The sequence below is a fragment of the Salvia splendens genome, chromosome 21, assembly GCF_004379255.2.
Source record: "Salvia splendens isolate huo1 chromosome 21, SspV2, whole genome shotgun sequence".
Lineage (NCBI taxonomy): Eukaryota > Viridiplantae > Streptophyta > Magnoliopsida > Lamiales > Lamiaceae > Salvia > Salvia splendens.
Genome location: NC_056052.1, coordinates 17799566 through 17818674, shown reverse-complemented (window position 1 = coordinate 17818674; position 19109 = coordinate 17799566). Strand labels below are relative to the sequence as shown.

General features: G+C 39.4%; 2 protein-coding genes across 3 annotated transcripts; both read left to right on the top strand.

The window, feature by feature from the left end:
- Nucleotides 1–3197: 3197 nt before the first annotated feature.
- On the top strand, nucleotides 3198–4903 carry LOC121783944. Of its 2 annotated transcripts, none has more exons than XM_042182131.1 (3): nucleotides 3198–3337; nucleotides 3836–3886; nucleotides 4080–4903. In XM_042182131.1, the coding sequence occupies exons 1-3, from the start codon at nucleotides 3222–3224 to the stop codon at nucleotides 4756–4758; spliced, it is 846 nt and encodes a 281-aa protein (XP_042038065.1). In that variant the 5' UTR covers nucleotides 3198–3221; the 3' UTR covers nucleotides 4759–4903. The 2 variants fall into 2 exon arrangements, with proteins under 2 accessions (XP_042038065.1, XP_042038064.1); XM_042182130.1 differs by having other exon boundaries at nucleotides 4029–4903.
- Nucleotides 4904–12809: 7906 nt separating this feature from the next.
- LOC121784311 lies at nucleotides 12810–13331 on the top strand. The gene has a single exon (XM_042182474.1). It carries the CDS (start codon nucleotides 12810–12812, stop codon nucleotides 13329–13331), a length of 522 nt encoding a protein of 173 aa, XP_042038408.1.
- The last annotated feature ends 5778 nt before the right edge of the window (nucleotides 13332–19109 follow it).

The window sequence follows — 19109 nt, the reverse complement described above, 5'->3', positions numbered from 1 at the left end:
AGGTACTTTACATTTGTTGAAGGAAATTTAGTCACTTAGAAGAGCAAGAAATAGAAGGTCGTAGCAATATCAAGTGAAAATGCAGAATTTAGAGGGATCAGAAATGGTTTGACAGAGATATTGTGGCTTAGAAGATTGATGGGGGAATTGAGTTTTTTTTATCACAAAAAACATGTCGACTGTTGTGTGATAACTATGCCGCGATTAGCATTGCAGAAAATCTAGTCCAAAATGATCGAACAAAATATGTTGAAGTGGACAAACACTCCATCAATCGAGGAAGGAAATATTGAGTTCCCATTTATTCAATCTATAGATCAACTTGCAGATATTCTACTAAAGGCAGTTGGAACAAAAGATTTCTTAGACGCTCTTCGCAAGTTAAGTATCAGAAATCTTGTTACTTAACTTGAGAGAGAGTGTTGGAGTTTCAAAGAGTGTTGGTTGATGAACATTAGAGTTTCAAGAATAGAACATTAATAATGTCTAGTTCCAATAATAGTCTTGTTTCAAGATACATTATTGTAGTATCAGAAGGAGCTCATATTTGGTAATTTGGATTTAAAAGGTATATCAATATTGATCTCAATAGTTCTTCCGTACGTAAAATTTGTGAAAAATGTCGACTAGATACTAATTAATATTTTTTAAATCAACTTTAATTGAATTGAGCTAAATTTGATTGCTCTATGTCTTTAGGATGAGTGAGAACTCGCATCTTCCTAGTCTTCACTTTCATCATTTTTGGTTTATCGTTGTGGCTTGCTCAAGTTAAATCATCAAACTGATCTAGCTGGCCTATGCGTGCCTTCTACCTGCAAAATGCAAGTGAGTGGATCCAGTGGAAACTCAGGCTGATCAACTCGACTTAGATTCGACTTGAGTGAGATCAACTAAAGAGCTAAGAAAATGTGTTCTCAAAACCTTAACCCACAATACTATTAACTAGTATAGGGAGTAAGGATCGATCCCACAGAGATGAGGTGTTTGATATTTGTTTGCTTGACACGGCTTGGGAATGGCGGCGGCCATGCTTTCTAGGGGTGGGTTAAGTTAACTACTTGACTTGAGAAAATAAACTTAACTAGGGTTCTAAACTGATCAACTTGCTGAGCTTAACTAAATCTACTTGATCAACTTAACTGAACTTTCCATAAATGGACAAACAGCAACAGGGGAATGTACACCCCCTGCAAAGTGTATGATAAAGTAAGAACCTTTTAACAACTTCATCTTCTTCACCAAATCAACATGGAAAACAGAACAAATAACAGATCTGAAAAGCTATGGAAGATGAAACATCATAGCAACACATAAAATTAAATCCACTCCTAAGATCTAAGCTACGACTACGTAAACTAGAAACTAACCCATACTCATGCAGAAATGAAGCATAGACATCCAGATCTAAACAGAAACGTGAATTGAAAACTCAGATCTGACCAAATCGACATGAAACAAGACACTTGAGCTAAGATGTGCATCTTAAAACGGAAATCAAAATAGATCAGAAGTATCATGCATGAAAACAGAACACATCAGCTGGAAATGAAAACATAACTTCAAAATTACTAAATCAAAAATAATAAAAGTTGATAACATCAAAAGTAAACTAAAAACAAACAAGGAAAGCAGGAAATTGTTTCATCGCTTATTTTCGAAGCGGAATAGCAAGAACATAACGATTAAGAGCTAAAAACCAACACCAAACGCCAACTAAACTAAACTAGAACAGGACCAAGTGTGTGTGACAGAAATCAGGAAGATGAAGTAAAAGAGCTTCGGTTTCAGCCCTAGAAGAGAGCTGAATTCCTAAAGATATTCTAAGTATGCCTGTGAGACCCCCAGACCAAGAGCTACTTTTCTTGTGTTGGGCTTCCTTTATAGAGAGAGGCGTAGGGCTCTGATCCCTAGGGTACCATCCTCTCTGAAATATCATTCATGCCCTTCACATTTTGTGGTGAGGTCTTCAACTCTATCTTCCATGCGGAACTCCTGCTGGCTCCATTTGATTCTTGACTTGATCAATTCAATGCCGCAGTTTTTGACTTCTTTCCTTGATCCACTCATCCGCCCAGTTGATCAACTCATTTCCAAAAAATGGCAGATTTTTACACATACCTGGCTCAAAGTTGGATGTTAGTTACAGAATTTGATGCAGTTTTACTATAGAACACATGCGTGAAACGAGCCTCATCAATGAGACATATCCAAATGTCCTTAGATTTTTAGTAAACCACATTAATACACTCTCTATATGCTCCAAAGAAGAGCATTTAGCCTTTGAATCCAAAACCGCCTCCTCTAGAGTGTCCACCATGCCCGAACCCCAACTTCCACCGGCCACATCTAAAATGGACTTAGGGGTAAAAAATTTGGTCTATACTTCCAGTCGATAAAAAATACTCCCTCCTTCCCACCTAAGTTGATAAAAAACTTTTGGGCACAGAGATTAATAAATTTGTTGAAAAGTAGGAGAGAGGAATAAAGTAGAAAAAATAAAAAGAGAGTAAAATAAGTGATGGAATAAAGTAAGGGTGATTGGATGTTTTATTTTTTGGTTAAAAAAGGAAATGACTCAACTTAGTTGGGACATCCCAAAAAGAAATATGACTCGACTTAGTTGGGACGGGGGAGTATAATCATGAAATAAAAACTATGTGTTCACGGACTGTCTTACTTCAATCTCATCATTTAATATTTTACTTAAATTACTTAGTTGGCTTAGCCAAGAGATCCTTCTAACTTGAGAGTTCTCAGGAGAGCAAGATGCAAGATATTGCAGATCATCCTTCTTAGTACAAACCAAATTATAGCTTCATGTCCATTCCAATGGAAGTAAAAACAAGAAAGGTGATATAAAATTCAAAAGTAAAACACTTACTGGGTCGGTTATAGAGAATTTTAAATTTTCCACCATCCACTATGTCAACTTCCACATCTGTAAACAGGTTGTTTTTCTATCATATCCTAATTAAGGACATAAAAAATTTTATTCAATCCTAATCACCTATACTTTGAAATCTATTGAAATCTATTCTATCCTAACCATAAACTAATAAAATAGTAGTAATTAGGAGTTAAAGTCCTACAATTCAGCATCATATCACTTCTTGACCATTTCTCACCGTTTCTTATACGCAAAGGTTGGCCAGATTCCATTGCATAATATTATATACTCCTCATTTTAAAAAAAATACAACCACATTTCTACATAAACAATGGCGATGACTGCTGCAGCCGTAGCCGGAGCCCTCGCTCCTCGTCGCAATGCCAAAACAAAGCAGCTCTCTTCCATTCCTCCTCCTTCTTCATTATCTTATGATGGCTTCTATAGGTTCGTCCAGTCTCTTGCTTTTCTAGTTCATTTGATTTCTGGTTTATAATCTTAACAAGATTATTAATTAATTAAATGAGTTTGCCTAATGAAATTAATTTACTTTCTTTGTTATCATTATGTATCATAGTTTTTTCATTTTGGTCTATTCTTTCTTATTTAATTTTGAATACTGGACCACATATTTTACCTACTCATTATTTGATTATAATATTAATATATATTCTCTCTGTCCCAATGAAGATGATCTCTTCCTTGAGCGGCACAAGATTCTATGCAGTTTATTTTTTATGTGTTAGTGAAGAGAATAAAGTAAGAGAATAAAAGTAGACATAAGAGGTTTCTATTTTTAGTAATGGATCATCTTGAATGAGATAAACTAAAAAGGAAAATGGGTCGTCTTCGATTGGACGGGGAGAGTAACTGGGACTCACAATCCACTAATTTTTTCTAACTCACTTTTCTTTATATTTCTTAAAATTCTTGTCGAGTCAATAGAGACATATATTGGAAGACGGAGGGAGTACTTGCATCGGGTCATATTTACAGGTATGGAGTTCTTGTTTACTTAGGTAATTTGTCTCACTTTGGTCAAATGAATTCAATTAATTTATTGTGGTATGTATAATGATTTTAAAATTTTCAAATAGTGTAACTGTTTTATTTTATTTTTTTTATTTTTAAATTGAAGAAACGATGTGGTAGCGATCATCACAATCACTTGTTTGCATTCATGGAATAGAGATGTTCATGCTTTAAGGAAGCGCTTGGTACTCCCAAGTAGCTTCGAGGAGCTAAAGCATGTTGGGATGCAGATATATGGTGCTTCTTTCTCTAGAGTTTTGCTCGATAGCGGAGCTGAGATTGATGACATTCGTGTGGTGAGAAACGGCGATCTGATCGTTTTTGCTGAGGAAACGAAAGTCTTGAACGAAGAAGGAAATGGGATCAGTGATAAATGGGCTAAGGAATCGAATGCTTGGATCACGATCACTTGCTTGGAGAAGGGAGATGTTGCGGGGAAGCTCCTAGTGCTCCCTTGTAGCTTCATGGAGTTGAAGCAGATTGGTGTGAAGATATATGGTGCTATCTTCGTTAGAGTCTTGGACGAAAAAAGAGTTGAGATCAATGACATACACGTGTTGAGAAATGGCGATCGGGTCAATTTTGTCAGTCAAAAACGGGTTGAGGAATCGCATGCACAGAAACGGGCTAAGGAATCGAATGCACGAAAACGGGTTGAGAAATCGAATACACAAAAATGGGCTAGAGAATCGAAAACACGGAAACGGGTTGAGAAGTCGAATGCACATAAACGGGCTAAGGAATCGAATACACGAAAACGGGTTGAGAAATCGAAAGCACCTGTCAAGATCACCTGCTTTGCTCCTATTATGAGAGTGTTGAAAGGGTTGTGGTGATCCATCCATACCCTTTTCAGTTATTTATTTCATATAAATAGTAGGGACAGTTATTTATTTCATATATATAGTAGGGAAACTATTTTTTCGTCAAACTTTTATATTTAGTAAATTACGTCTTCAGTAAATTAGAGGTTCTGAAAAATCATTCTTGATTGCATTGACATTATTATTCCTAATATCATGAAAATAATCTAAAAATGCTAGTAATGTACCTAATTATTAAATATAAGGATAAACGTTAAAACCAAGAATTTAGATTAGAGAACTGTTCAAAAAGTTAATCACATTACTAAGTAAAAGCTAATTTTTAGTTTGGGTGATGTCGTCATTCTCCTTGCAAAGCCCAATAAATAGTTTAACTCAAACAAATGATCCACATTTTATTAACATTAAAAATATCTACAAATATACAGTTTAGATTTAGTATAACTAAAGTCTTTATAAAACTAAATAGAAATGATTAAATACACAAAAAGGAATAAAATTACAACTAGCTATCATATACTAAGAGTTATATACTATCTAGAGCCACAAGAGTTTTAGTTAGAGATTTATGAAATTACACAGAAATAGGTAAATAAACAAAATAAATAATAAATAATAAAAATAAGGCGAAGAATTGAATTACGAGGATATTGATTTTACAATTTAGTTTACCTATTAACAGTTTAACATCCAATCTCAGACAACAGGGTTACTAGGGCGAGTCACCAAATCACTGTCATTGACCGTAGTGTCATCAATCATAATTTAACATATGGATCCTTTCTCAATTCCCCACATACCAATAAATCAACAAGATTATGTGTCACTCAACTTAAAAGCATTATACACAAGATTGAACGTAATAAATGAAGTATTAGAATAATAAAAACTGAAATAAATAAACATAAGTACTATTATCAAATCCCCGAAATTCTTACAGATTAGCAACTCATAGACAAGTAACAAAAACTATAAATTAAAGTACTAAACCCAAGGTATGATCGAATGTGGTCTTCAGTCCTCTCTTGCATTGCTCAAATCTCTAAGAATGATGATGATGATGATGATGGAATGAAAAATGAGGGAATTTTATGTGTAAAATATGGAATGAAGAAATTAGAGTTGGAGTAGAGAGGGATGAGTCTTGGAGGCTCACCTAGGAGTGGTGGTGTCTGAATGAATTAGGTTATGAGATGTATATATAGGCTTAAAAAAAGTTTTGACATGATAATTTTCAAGTCCTCCAAGTAATAGAAAAGATTTGGCTTCACAAGCAATATTTTATTTCATTCCTTGAATTTCAGCCTAAAATATACTCCCTCCGTCCTCCATTAGGAGTCAAGCAATATTTTATTTCATTCCTTGAGTTTCAGCATAAAATGTACTCCCTTCGCCCGTCATTAGGAGTCATGGTCGACTATTTTAGTTTGTCCGCCATTAAGGGTCACTGTTCACTTTTATACCATAAATGGCAGGAGGTTGACTCCGCTTTCCACTAATGCATTCTCCTCATATTTTATTATAAAACTAATACTCCATCTGTCCTACTCTAAATGACACATTTTTCTTTTTAGGATGTCCCATTCTAAATGACACATTTCTAAAAATGGTAACATCACTCTACTTTTTTTTCACTCTCTTACTTTATTCTCTTCACTTAACTCACAAAACAACACTACATAAAATCACGTGCCGTAAAGGAAATGCTCCAATTAGAGTGGGACGGAGGGAGTATATAAATAAAAATAGGTCTCACGTTCCATTATTTTTTCACTCACTTTTCTTTGCATTTCTTAAAATCTTTGTCGAACTCACGTGTGACTTTTAAAGACGGACGGATTGAGTATAGTATAAGCAATTTAAGAACTTAATTTACACCATTGACATTTAAAAAGACCCTAGGCTCTTAAAATATACAAAAATCCGTTTTATAAGTAAACAAGGCTATTAAATCCTCTAAAATAATACCAAATCGGCAATGAATTGCCATATAGCGCTGATTAAGAGCATCCACAATAGTAATAGGTCAGCTATATGCTAGCCACAAACTCCTCCTGCCACATCATTAGGACTAAAACTTCTCCTGCCACATCATCAGGATAAACAACTGGACAAGCAATAGGCTAGTAATATAGGCTAGCCACAATAAATAAAATTATAAAAAATAAATAATTAACAATCACACAAAATACGGAATTAAATTTACGACACAGATACGGAAAAATTCAATAATAATATTTAAATTAAAAAAAGTACATTAATTAAAAAAATTGCATTAATTAAAAAAAATCTAACGACGTGCAGTCCTCCGCACCCAAAACTCTTCAATTAAATCCTTTTGGAGTCGAATATGAGCATCCACTTGGCGCATGTCGGCATGTGCCTTGAGGCGGCCGACTTCATCGTGAGGTACCCCCCTTCGTACGTTGGGGGCGGCCACACCGTGGCTTGGGCCGGCTTCATTAGCATCGCCATTGGCCCAACTAGTCAGTTGTACACCTTCATCTTTAACAATCATATTGTGCGGGATAATACAGGCGTACATTATATTAGCAATGCAGTCGACATGCCACAAACGCGTTGGACCCCTAATTGCCGCCCATCGAGACTGGAGCACACCAAATGCGCGCTCCACGTCCTTGCCCGCCGACTCATGCCGTTCCGCAAAGTAGGTCTTCCTCTTATCTGATGCGCATCTGATCGTCTTCACAAAGACGGGCCACCTAGGGTATATCCCATCCGCCAAGTAGTAGCCCATATCATGCTGGTTCCCGTTGGCGATAAAACTGATGGCCGGACCGATGCCCTGGCACTACTCGTTGAAAAGGGGCGACGTGTTGAGGACGTTGAGGTCGTTGTTCGACCCGGCTACCCCAAAATATGCATGTTAAATCCACAGCCGGTAATCAACTACGGCCTCGAGGATCATCGTGGGATTCTTTCCCTTGTAACCGGTCGTGTAGAACCCTTTCCAGGCGGCGGGGCAGTTCTTCCACTCCCAATGCATACAATCTATGCTGCCCAACATCCCGGGGAACCCATGCTTCTCCCCGTGCATCTGCATCAGATCCTGGCACTCTTCAAGGGTTGGGCTTCGAAGATACTGATCACGGAATATTTCAATGACGCCCTGACAGAAATACTTCAGACAATCCAGGGCAGTCGTCTCACCGATGTGGAGGTACTCGTCCACATGTATGTCGTGCCTCTGTAGGCCAACTGCCTGATTGCCGCAGTGCACTTTTGTATTGGTGTGTGGCCGGGTCTGCCAGCCGCATCGTTCCTGAACCGGAAACAATATCGACGCTCCAAAGCATCAACGATACGCATAAACACTGCCCTACTCATCCTAAAACCCAGCCTGAAAAGAGGCGCCCCAAACCGCGGCTCCTCCGCAAAGTAGTCTTCATATAGCCGCTAATGTGCAGCTACGTGATCCCGGTCAATCACTGCTCGTCGGTGGAAACCGGGTGGAGGTCGAGGTACCGCCGACTGCAAGGCCCTTTGTATCAACCGATTTATCTCGCGGGACGTATAGGCCTCCAACTCTTCTTTCATTTGCCGTTCGTACTCCTCAGCATCCCCACCACTACAACCACTATAGCACTCCGAAAAATTTTGACTTAATTCGTCTTATTAATGTGAATGTTGTTTGGGGAAATGCAATTTTGGAATTTGACTTCTATGTGATTGAGTTAACGATGTGGAATTTATGGTTGAGAATTATGGGGAATAATATGATATGTTTTCCAATGTGGGAATTTAATTAAATAGGATCATGCATATTTTTTTCTAGCCAATTCATTGGAATTTTCGGCCCTTCCTAATTATTTGAAATAGTATTACCTTTCTTGGATTTAATTAATTATTTTGGGATATTTATCCAAATTAAATCCACACCAAATTATCCCTATGTTATTTTACATAGAAATTTCGACCTTTGCCCATTTCTTGGCATTTTCGAAATTTTCCATTAATTGGGAGAATAAATTATTTTGAAGATTTAATTGATACCTTATTTATTTCCTTCCTTGATTTTAAATTCCAATTAAATCTCTCCATATCCTATTTTAATTAGGATTTGACTATTTCCTTCTTGGAGACCTCAAGATTTTCGCCTCTATTGTTTTCATTTACCTTGAGGGATTAATTTAATTGTTACCTATTTTATGGGAGTCTTTTCCACAAGGAATTACCAAATTTAGATCCTATTCCCATTTAATTTGAGGATTTAAATATTTCCTTTGCCTAATCCCTATGATTACACGGCCCCTCCCCCCTACTTGGAGAAATTCTTGATTTATCTTGTTACCTTAATTATGGGATACTCAATATCTTTTTACCTATTTTGTGAGTATTTTTCTCTCCAAGTAAATACCAAATAAAAACCTATGCTAATTAAATAGCAATTTTCGAAAATTACTCCCCCACATACTACACGCCTATTTTCCATTTAATTGTGGGATTTATTCATTGACCTCTATTTTATTCTTCCACAATTTTAATTGTTTTATTTAATTGTGGGATTTATCTTAGACTATAAATTAAAAGAACTCTAACCCTAGCCCTCATATTTTCGCCTCCCTCCCCTCTCCATACCACACGTCTCTCTCTCCCTCTCTTCACCCTCTCCACAAATCCTTCACCAATTCCTAGTTCTTGCATCATTTTGGAGTTAGAAACTCAAGATTCATCGAAGAATCGCATAATTCGTCATTCCTACCGATTGTTTTTGCAAGAGAAAGGTATACTTAAATCATCTTTCTCATTCTTACCATTGAATCCTTGTTTCTTGATCCCCTCATGCATATAGTGAGTATAGAAATCGTAGATCTAAAAATTAATCGGTTGGGAAAGATGTTTGCATGAGAAAGTATGTGTATGTGTGTGTGTGTGTGAGTTTGTGGATGATTCATTGGTGAATGCTATGTGTAAATATGAGATCATGGTTGCGAGGTCGTTTTTGAAGCATGAATATGTGTTTGAAGTATGAATAGGTATGTGTGGATGAATGATAGACAAACCCTAGTTTGTGAATGTTGAACGTGAGAACTGCTGTGTTCGGGCAGTAGGTTCCGACGAGCTTTTGACAGATCAAACGATCTTATTTTGATGTGATTTTTTAACTGGATGAATTTTCAGATGTCTTCTGTGTTGTGTCAAAATTTCAGCCTCATTTGATATCAGATGAATTTATAACGAATTCTTCAATTGAACTGCGCAGTCCTGCCAGAATTTTTGTGTTTCGACCAGTGAGTTTCGTTTTTATTTTGACTGACCAAAAGATATGATTTTGGTGTGAAAATTTAACTGGATGAACCTTGATGTGTCTTTTGTGTGGTGACCAAATTTTAGCTTCATAGGAGGCCGGATGAATTTGTAATGATTTTTACAAAAAGACTGCACTGTTTTGCCAGATTCTGATTTTGTTGAAAGAACCTTGGATGTCAAGTTGTGAGTGAATTACATGATACATGTGTGAATAAGAAACGTATCCTATGAGGTGGTTATGTGTGGCATGTCGTTGTATGCTAGAGTGTTCGTTTCATTATGTTGGTGAACGTTTGGGATGGGCAATATGAGCAAAACGATGAAAGGAACGATAGGGCATGCATGCTAAATGTGTTGATGGAAAGACTGATGGTGTTAAGGTGTTGACAAGGGTTGTTGTGCGTACGCGGGTACAAAGAGCAGGGATTGCCTTAAAGTTGTGATTTGTGTATAAGCAAGCGAGGTGGACTTTCCTTTACCAAACTCTTTTACGTTTCAAGTGTTATGCCATGCCATGATTGTTTTGATGTTGAGATTGTTGTCTGATGCCTAGTTCGTTTGACCTTGCTCCGTTAGGCTATATGGTTATGTGTGAAACGAATTCGGGTCTGAGTAGGGCTGCAAACCCTATCAGGCTGTGTACACTGGTGGGATCGGGAGCCGTCCTTCCTAGTCGGCCGGTCTCGTGGGCGAATAGTGTGGCCACACTTTCGTCGCATTGTGGTAAGAGATGTGGTTGTTTGATTGATGAGAAAATGGGAAGATTGTTTGATTGGCCAGTCGATGAAATTGTTTTTGTGATACTCGATGATATTTCTTTTCCAACTGTAAACTTCAAGTTTACTATGGTATGGATGACATAACTGTTATAAAATATTTTCGGCATGAGTCCACTGAGTATATCAAATACTCAGTCGTTCATTTCTTTTTAAAAATGTGCAGGTTGAGCAGTGATGTTGCGGCGAATGTTGAGTCGAACTTTTAGTTCCCCGGATGAGTCGTGTCTTCATACATGGGCGTCATCCTATGACTCTCCTTTGATACTTGTTTTCCGCTGCTTTATTTGAAACTATTTTTTTTCAGCCTTCCGCATTACTCTATACAGTTTTATGCCACTAAGTACTTTGAGACTTTTATCCACTATTTAACCATTTTGTAGACTAAAACACTTTCTCTTGAAGTTAATTGAGTTTTCATATTAAATGTTGTTCTTTATCGTTTCCCCATAGTCACGAGTTCCCCGTCTTTACTATCCTTAGTAAGGGCGGTCGTGACAGAGTGGTATCAGAGCTTCGTTCTTTCGCTCTGGTCCGAGAGTCTTCTTTCACATTAAGTCTAGATTAGTACCCCTAGTTTAAAAGTGTCACGAAGGCTCGACATCCGAGTCATCATGCTCAACCAAAAGAAAATGAGGTATGTTCAAAGTTGTTGAAAGAATTTGAAATCGATGATGAGATGGTATGAACGTAATTGTAAGAGTATTATTTGTATGGAAGTGATGTGTGAATACGATGATGTAATGGTATGATTATTATTCGGAAACGTGAGCATGAACTTCGTGATGTCATAAATACATGTTATGTGTGAAAAGTACTACGACGTAAGCATGTGAACATAGGAAGCCTTAAGATAATCTTAAGCTTGGTGATATGTGACGAACTTCAGAACCATCACAAACAACGAGATAAATTATATTTTGAAAAATCTTCGTCTTCCAAGGAAAATCTTCGTCTTCGCGTAGATGGTACGAATGAAACAAACCGCACGCAAGAGCGCTCAGTTTAATGTCAGAACGCGACAAGCATGGAACGAGTACCGCCGTTACCAAAGAGAGGAAGGAAAAGCTCTGGGAGAGTTTGTCGCCCGTTTCGAAACCTTATGGAAAGAGATCCGGGGGCACTATGAGACGGAATATGGGGGCATACTAAAGCTAGTTGGGTTAATGCCCGAGAGTTGGAAGGAATGGATGGAAGCGATGGCTAGTCGTTTCGCTTAGCACGAACAGCGAAGTAACGAGATGGATGGTGACATGAACGGTTTCCTAAAAGCCGTAAAGTGTGCTCTAGTCGATTCCCGTTTTGAGCTACCACCGACGGCGGAAGATGAGGAAGACGAGATAGTATGGGAGGATAAACACATGGTCGAGGTTGGACCCGTGACAGGAGGTAAAGCTGGAGCACGAGTAGGATTGGTTCCGGGCTTTGAGGACGATTATCTATGGGATGCCATGGAGGATGACGAAGACCTCCGTTTACTTGACGAGTATCACAGAGAAGAGGACCCGGAAGAAGAAGAGGACCTAGAAGAGGAAGAAAATAACGATAGATAGTTCGATGGTTGTTTCTGTCTTAAGTTGTTAGAAACGAGTAGAAGTAGTACCCCTTTTGCTTTTGATCTTGAACGAATGTTTTGTTTCCCTTTCCAAGCTTCTATAAAAGTTCCACGTTTTGTTTGACTTCGCGCACTTGTGGTTTATCATTTCGTACATGTGAATGAATGCAAGGAAGCCTTGTTTTGATAACAACGAATACTAACAACGATGCTAACTTGTGTTTTAGATCAAGATACCACCGAGACGTAGACGTGGCCCACGAGTAGGGGGAAATGAAGAGGAACGGTCCGAGGGAAGTGTTGGGAATCAACCCCTGCCTCCACCACCACCCCTACCGCAACCACAAGATAAGGAATAAATCAAGACCTTCCGAAAGGAAAAACCCCCAAAGTTTGATGGGTTGGGATAGCCACAAAAGGCAGAGGCCTGGATACGCGACATCGAGCGTATTTTTGACTTTATGGTGTGCACTGATAAGGAGCGTCTGGCATGCGTGACTTATCAATTGACTGGGCCTGCTGATCATTGGTGGGAAACTAGACGAAGGACAATAGACCCCGTCCGCCGAGAGGCGTTGACATGGGACGAGTTCAAGGAGGAGGTATATAATAAGTACGTCCACACCTTGAAACAGGGAAACATGACGGTGACAGAGTATGACCGTGCACTTTGTGAGATGACCCGATATGCACCCGAGTTGGTGGACACGGATGAGATGATGGCCGCGAAGTTTCGCTTTGGCCTTAGAACCGAGATAAGAGTACCTGTGGCCAGCTGCCAAGGAATTTCTTATTCCGAGATTTTGAGTTGGGCCTTAGATGTGGAAGAGACACTGCCTAAGAATGAAAGGGTGGCAAATCCTACACCACCCGCACCACAATCGAACTATCGGGACAAAAGGAAGTGGGAAGGCAACCGAGCTCCTTTTGACAGCAAGCGACACCATTCCACTTTCCGCCAGCCACAGAACTATGGCCGATAGGGTGTGCCACAACAGAGAGGAAACCAACAGAAGGCACCTTACTGCAACCTGTGCTCCAAGTTTCATGTTGAGGAGTGTAGAGTCGGAGGCATCCGATGCTTCGCTTGTGGGTGAAATAGACACATGTCTCGAGAGTGTCCGAACAATAAAGGAGGAATGAGGAATGGACAAGGACAGATGCAACCGCAACAACCAAAACCGATCCGACAAGTGGCCCCACAACAGCCAAGGGCATATGCTTTGAGAGGAAATCAAGGGCAGGAGCAGCAAGCCAACAAGGGCAAAGATAACTTGGCAGGTATGGGCAAGCTCCAGCAACTACCTATTATCGTGATGTTTGATACGGGTGCTTCACACTCTTTTATTTCGATGTCATGTGTGAATGCCTTAGAACTTCCTAATGCTAAACTTGATTTGGGTTTGAGTGTGTCTTCACCTGTTGGAGGTCTGATTGATATTGCGCAAACTTGCTCGAACGTAGAGTATGTGTTAGGAGAGTTAGGAGTAGTAGCTCAACTTCTGCACGTTATGCCTTTGGAGAACGTTGACATAATTTTGGGAATGGATTGACTTGCCGAGAATCACGTGACGATCCACTGCAAAGAGAGATAGATTTCTTTCCAAGCCCCTGACGACGAGCCGACTATCTTGTATGAGATTTCCGTGAACCGACGAACCTCCATAATCTCTGCATTGCAACCAACCACGATGATCAGAAAAAGACGTCTGCGTATCTTGTGTACTTAAATGGAGAGGAGGAGAAGGACTTAAAGGTGGAAGACGTGGCCGTAGTACGAGACTTTCCCGACGTGTTTCCAGAAACTTTGCCTGGACCGTCGCCCGACATGCAAGTGGAGTTTCTAGTATCGAGAGCACCTTACCGAATGGCCCCTAAGGAGTTGGCCGAATTGAAGATTCAGTTGCAAGAACTACTAGATTTGGGCTTCATTCGACCTAGTGTGTCACCGTGGGGAGCGCCTATTTTATTCGTGAAGAAGAAGGATGAGACGATGAGGATGTGCATTGACTATCGAGAGCTCAACAAGTTGACCTTGAAGAATAAGTACCCTCTGCCAAGGATTGATGATTTATTTGACCAACTTCGAGGAGCTGGCGTGTTTTCGAAAATGGACTTGAGGTCGGGATATCATCAACTAAAGGTCCGACGAGAGGATGTGCCTAAGACTGTTTTTTGCACTCGTTATGGCCATTATGAGTTTTTCGTGATGCCATTTGGACTGACTATCACCCCAGCAGTTTTCATGGACTTGATGAACCGAGTGTTCCACGAGTATCTTGACAAGTTCGTGCTAGTCTTCATCGATGACGTGTTGGTGTATTCAAAGAACGAGGACGAGCATAGATGGCATCTGCGAACCGTGTTGGAAACTTTGCGAAAGGAGAAGTTATATGCCAAGTTTAGTAAGTGTGAGTTTTGGTTGAACAGAGTAAACTTTCTCGGTCATATAGTGACGGCCTATAGAATTCAAGTGGACCCAGCGAAGGTCGAGGCTGTGCAAAACTGGAAATCGCCGAAAACACCGAGTGAAATCTGCAGTTTCTTGGGATTGGCAGGATACTACCGACGTTTCATCGAGGTATTCTCTAAAATTGTGAGACCGATGATGCAACTGTTGAAGAAGGGAATCAAAGTGGTTTGGACGCCGGAATGTGAGGCGAGTTTTCAACTATTGAAAGAGAAGTTGACTACAGCACCTATCCTAGCGGTGCAGGAAACTGACAAGTACTTCGCCGTCTATACTGATGCGTCGAAAGTAGGACTTGGGTGTGCGTTGATGCAAGATGGGAAGGTAATCGCATATGCTTCCCGGCAATTGTGGCCGAATGAACTAAACTTTCCGACTCATGACTTGGAGCTAGCAGCAGTAGTGCACGCACTAAAGATTTGGAGACACCATCTCTATGGAGTGAGATGTGAGATTTATACAGATCACAAGAGTGTCAAGTACTTCTTCGAACAGAAGGAATTGAACATGCGACAACGACGTTGGCTAGAGATCGTAAAGGATTATGACTGCGGTATCCACTACCACCCGGGCAAGGCAAACGTGGTAGCCGATGCTTTGAGTAGGAAGAACCAACCTCAATTGGCTTCTTTCCTAACTCAAGAGGAAGCATTGATCGTGAATTCGACAGAATGCAATTGGAGATAGTGAGAGCGCCCGAGACAGTAGGAGGAAGAATAGCGACGCTAGTATTTGAGCCAGACTTGCGAACCAAGATCATAGAAGCTCAACAACGGGATGAGAAGTTGGAAGAGACACGTGCGAAAGTGAGAACCGAGAAACATGACCATTTTCGTGAAGAGGCGGACAATGCTTCAACGTTCGATGGACGATTGTGTGTGCCGAACGATGAGGCACTGAAAGATGAGATTTTGAGTGAAGCACACGACACACCTTACACTACTCACCCTGGAAGCACGAAGATGAATCGAGACTTGAAGCAACGTTTTTGGTGGAACGGGATGAAAGGAGACGTAGCATCGTTTGTGGAGCGATGTCTAGCTTGTCAACAAGTGAAGGCATTACACCAACGGCTATATGGGAAATTGCAACCGCTCGAGATTCCCAAATGGAAGTGGGAGCATATAGCCATGGACTTCGTGATGAGCTTACCAAGGTCACAGAAAGGAAACACTGCGATTTGGGTGATCATCGATCGACTCACTAAAAGCGCACACTTCTTGCCGATTAGAATCACCTATGGATCGGACAAGTTAGCTAAGCTCTACGTGAGTGAGATTGTACGTTTGCATGGTGTGCCAAAGACCATTGTATATGATTGCGATACGAAGTTCACGTCGAAGTTTTGGATGAGTTTGCAACGGGAGCTAGGCACGAAATTGAGCTTTAGCACTGCTTATCACCTGCAATCGGACGGGCAGTCGGAGAGAACGATTCAAACACTTGAATTTATGCTGCGAGCCATTGTCCTAGACCGCGAAGAAAGTTGGAAAATTGTTCTGCCATTGGTTGAATTCTCCTACAACAATAGCTATCAAGCGACGATCGATATGGCGCCGTATGAAGCCTTGTACGGCAGGAAGTGTCGATCCCCACTCTACTGGGATGAGGTTGGTAAAGAAGAATGTTAGGACCCGACGCTAACAAGGAGATGACTGAAATCGTGCATCAAATCCGTACGAGGATCAAAGAAGCTCAAGATAGACAGAAGTCGTATGCCGACGTGCGCCGAACGGAAATCAAATTCGGTGTTGGTGATAAAGTCTTCTTGAAAGTATCCCCGACGAGCGGAGTTGTAAGGTTTGGAGTGAAGGGCAAATTGAAACCACGTTTTGTAGGGCCGTACGAGATAATTGATGAAGTAGGTTCTGTACCGTATCGCCTGGCGTTACCGCCTAGTTTTGGGAATGTGCTCAACGTGTTCCATGTGTCGTAGTTGCGCAAGTACGTGTTTGACCCCAAGCACTTGTCCTGACCCCCGACATGAGCTACGAGGAGAGGCCCGAAGAGATCCTAGACCGAAAGGTGCAAGAGTTACAGAACAAGTCAATAGCATCAGTGAAGGTGTTGTGGAAACACCATGGTCCCGAAGAGGCCACGTGGGAGTTAGAAAATAAGATGAAAGAGAAGTACCCCGATTTGTTTTTGTGAGACGACCAAATTTTGGGACTAAATTTCTGTTAAGGAGGGAAGAATGTAGCACCCCGAAAAATTTCGACTTAATTCATCTTATTAATGTGAATGTTGTTTGGGGAAATGCAATTTTGGAATTTGACTGATTGAGATAACGATGAGGAATTTATGGTTGAGAATTATGGGGAATAATATGATATGTTTTCCAATGTGGGAATTTAATTAAATAGTGGGAATTTAATTAAATAGGATCATGCATATTTTTTTCTAGCCAATTCATTAGAATTTTCGGCCCTTCCTAATTATTTGAAATAGTATTACCTTTCTTGGATTTAATTAATTGTTTTGGGATATTTATCCAAATTTAATCTACACCAAATTATCCCTATGTTATTTTACATAGAAATTTCGACCCTTGCCCATTTCATGGCATTTTCAAAATCTTCCATTAATTGGGAGAATAAATTATTTTGGAGATTTAATTGATACCTTATTTATTTCATTCCTTGATTTTAAATTCCAATTAAATCTCTCCATATCCTATTTTAATTAGGATTTGACTCTTTCCTTTTTGGAGACCTCAAGATTTTCGCCCATATTGCTTTCATTTACCTTGTCGGATTAATTTAATTGTTACCTATTTTTTGAGAGTCTTTTCCACAAAGAATTACCAAATTTAGATCCTATTCCCATTTAATTTGAGGATTTAAATATTTACTTTGCCTAATCCCTATGATTACACGCCCCCCCCCCCCCCCTCCATATTTGGAGAAATTCTTGATTTATCTTGTTACCTTAATTATGAGATACTCAATATCTTTTTACCTATTTTGTGAGTATTTTTCTCTGCAAGTAAATACCACATAAATACCTATGCTAATTAAATAGTAATTTTCGAAAATTACTCCCCCACATACTACACGCCTATTTTCCTTTTAATTGTGGGATTTATTCATTGACCTCTATTTTATTCTTCCACAATTTTAAATGTTTTATTTAATTGTGGGATTTATCCTAGACTATAAATTAAAAGAACCCTAACCCTAGCCCTCATATTTTCGCCTCCCCCCCTCTCCATACCACACGTCTCTCTCTTCCTCTCTTCACCCTCTCCACAAGTCCTTCACCAATTCCTTGTTCTTACATCATTTTGGAGTTGGAAACTCAAGATTCATCGAAGAATCGCATCATTCGTCAGTCCTACCGATTGTTTTTGCAAGAGAAAGGTATACTTGAATCATCTTTCTCATTCTTACCATTGAATCCTTGTTTCTTGATCCCCTCATGCATATAGTGAGTGTAGAAATCTTAGATCTAAAAATTAATCGGTTGGGAAGGATGTTTGCATGAGAAAGTATGTGTATGTGCGTGTATGTATGTGTGTGTGAGAGTTTGTGGATGATTCATTGGTGAATGCTATGTGTAAATATGAGATCATTGTTGCGAGTCATTTTTGAAGCATGAATATGTGTTGGAAGTATGAATAGGTATGTGTGGATGAATGATAGACAAACCCTAGTTTGTGAATGTTGAACGTGAGAACTGCTGTGTTCGGGCAGTAGGTTCCGACGAGCCTTTGACCAATCAAACGATCTTATTTTGACGTGACTTTTTAACTGAATGAAGTTTCAGATGTCTTCTGTGTTGTGTCAAAATTTCAGCCTCATTTGATATCGGATGAATTTATAACGAATTTTTCAATTAAACTGCGCAGTCCTGCCAGAATTTTTGTGTTCCGACCAGTGAGTTTCGTTTTTCTTTTGACTGACCAAAAGAAATGATGTAGCACCCCGGAAAATTGTGACTTTTTATTTTATTTTATTTTATTTTTATTTGATGGATTTTTTTTAATTAATGTGGATGTTGAATAAGAATTTCTTTTGTGAAAATTGAGTCTCTATGTGTTTGAGTTAATTATGTAAAATTAGTTGTTGTGGGTTATGTGAGTTAATGTGATTAAGCTTCCAATGTGTGAATTAAGTTAAGTGAGATCATGCATATATTTCTAGCCATATTATTTGAAATTTTCGGCCCTCCTATCCACTGGGAATAATACTTTCTTTCTTGGATTTAATTAATTGCTTTAGGATAATCATCCAAATTAAATCCAAATCAAAATATCTCTAAATTGTGTTACATGAAATTCGAACTCTAGCCT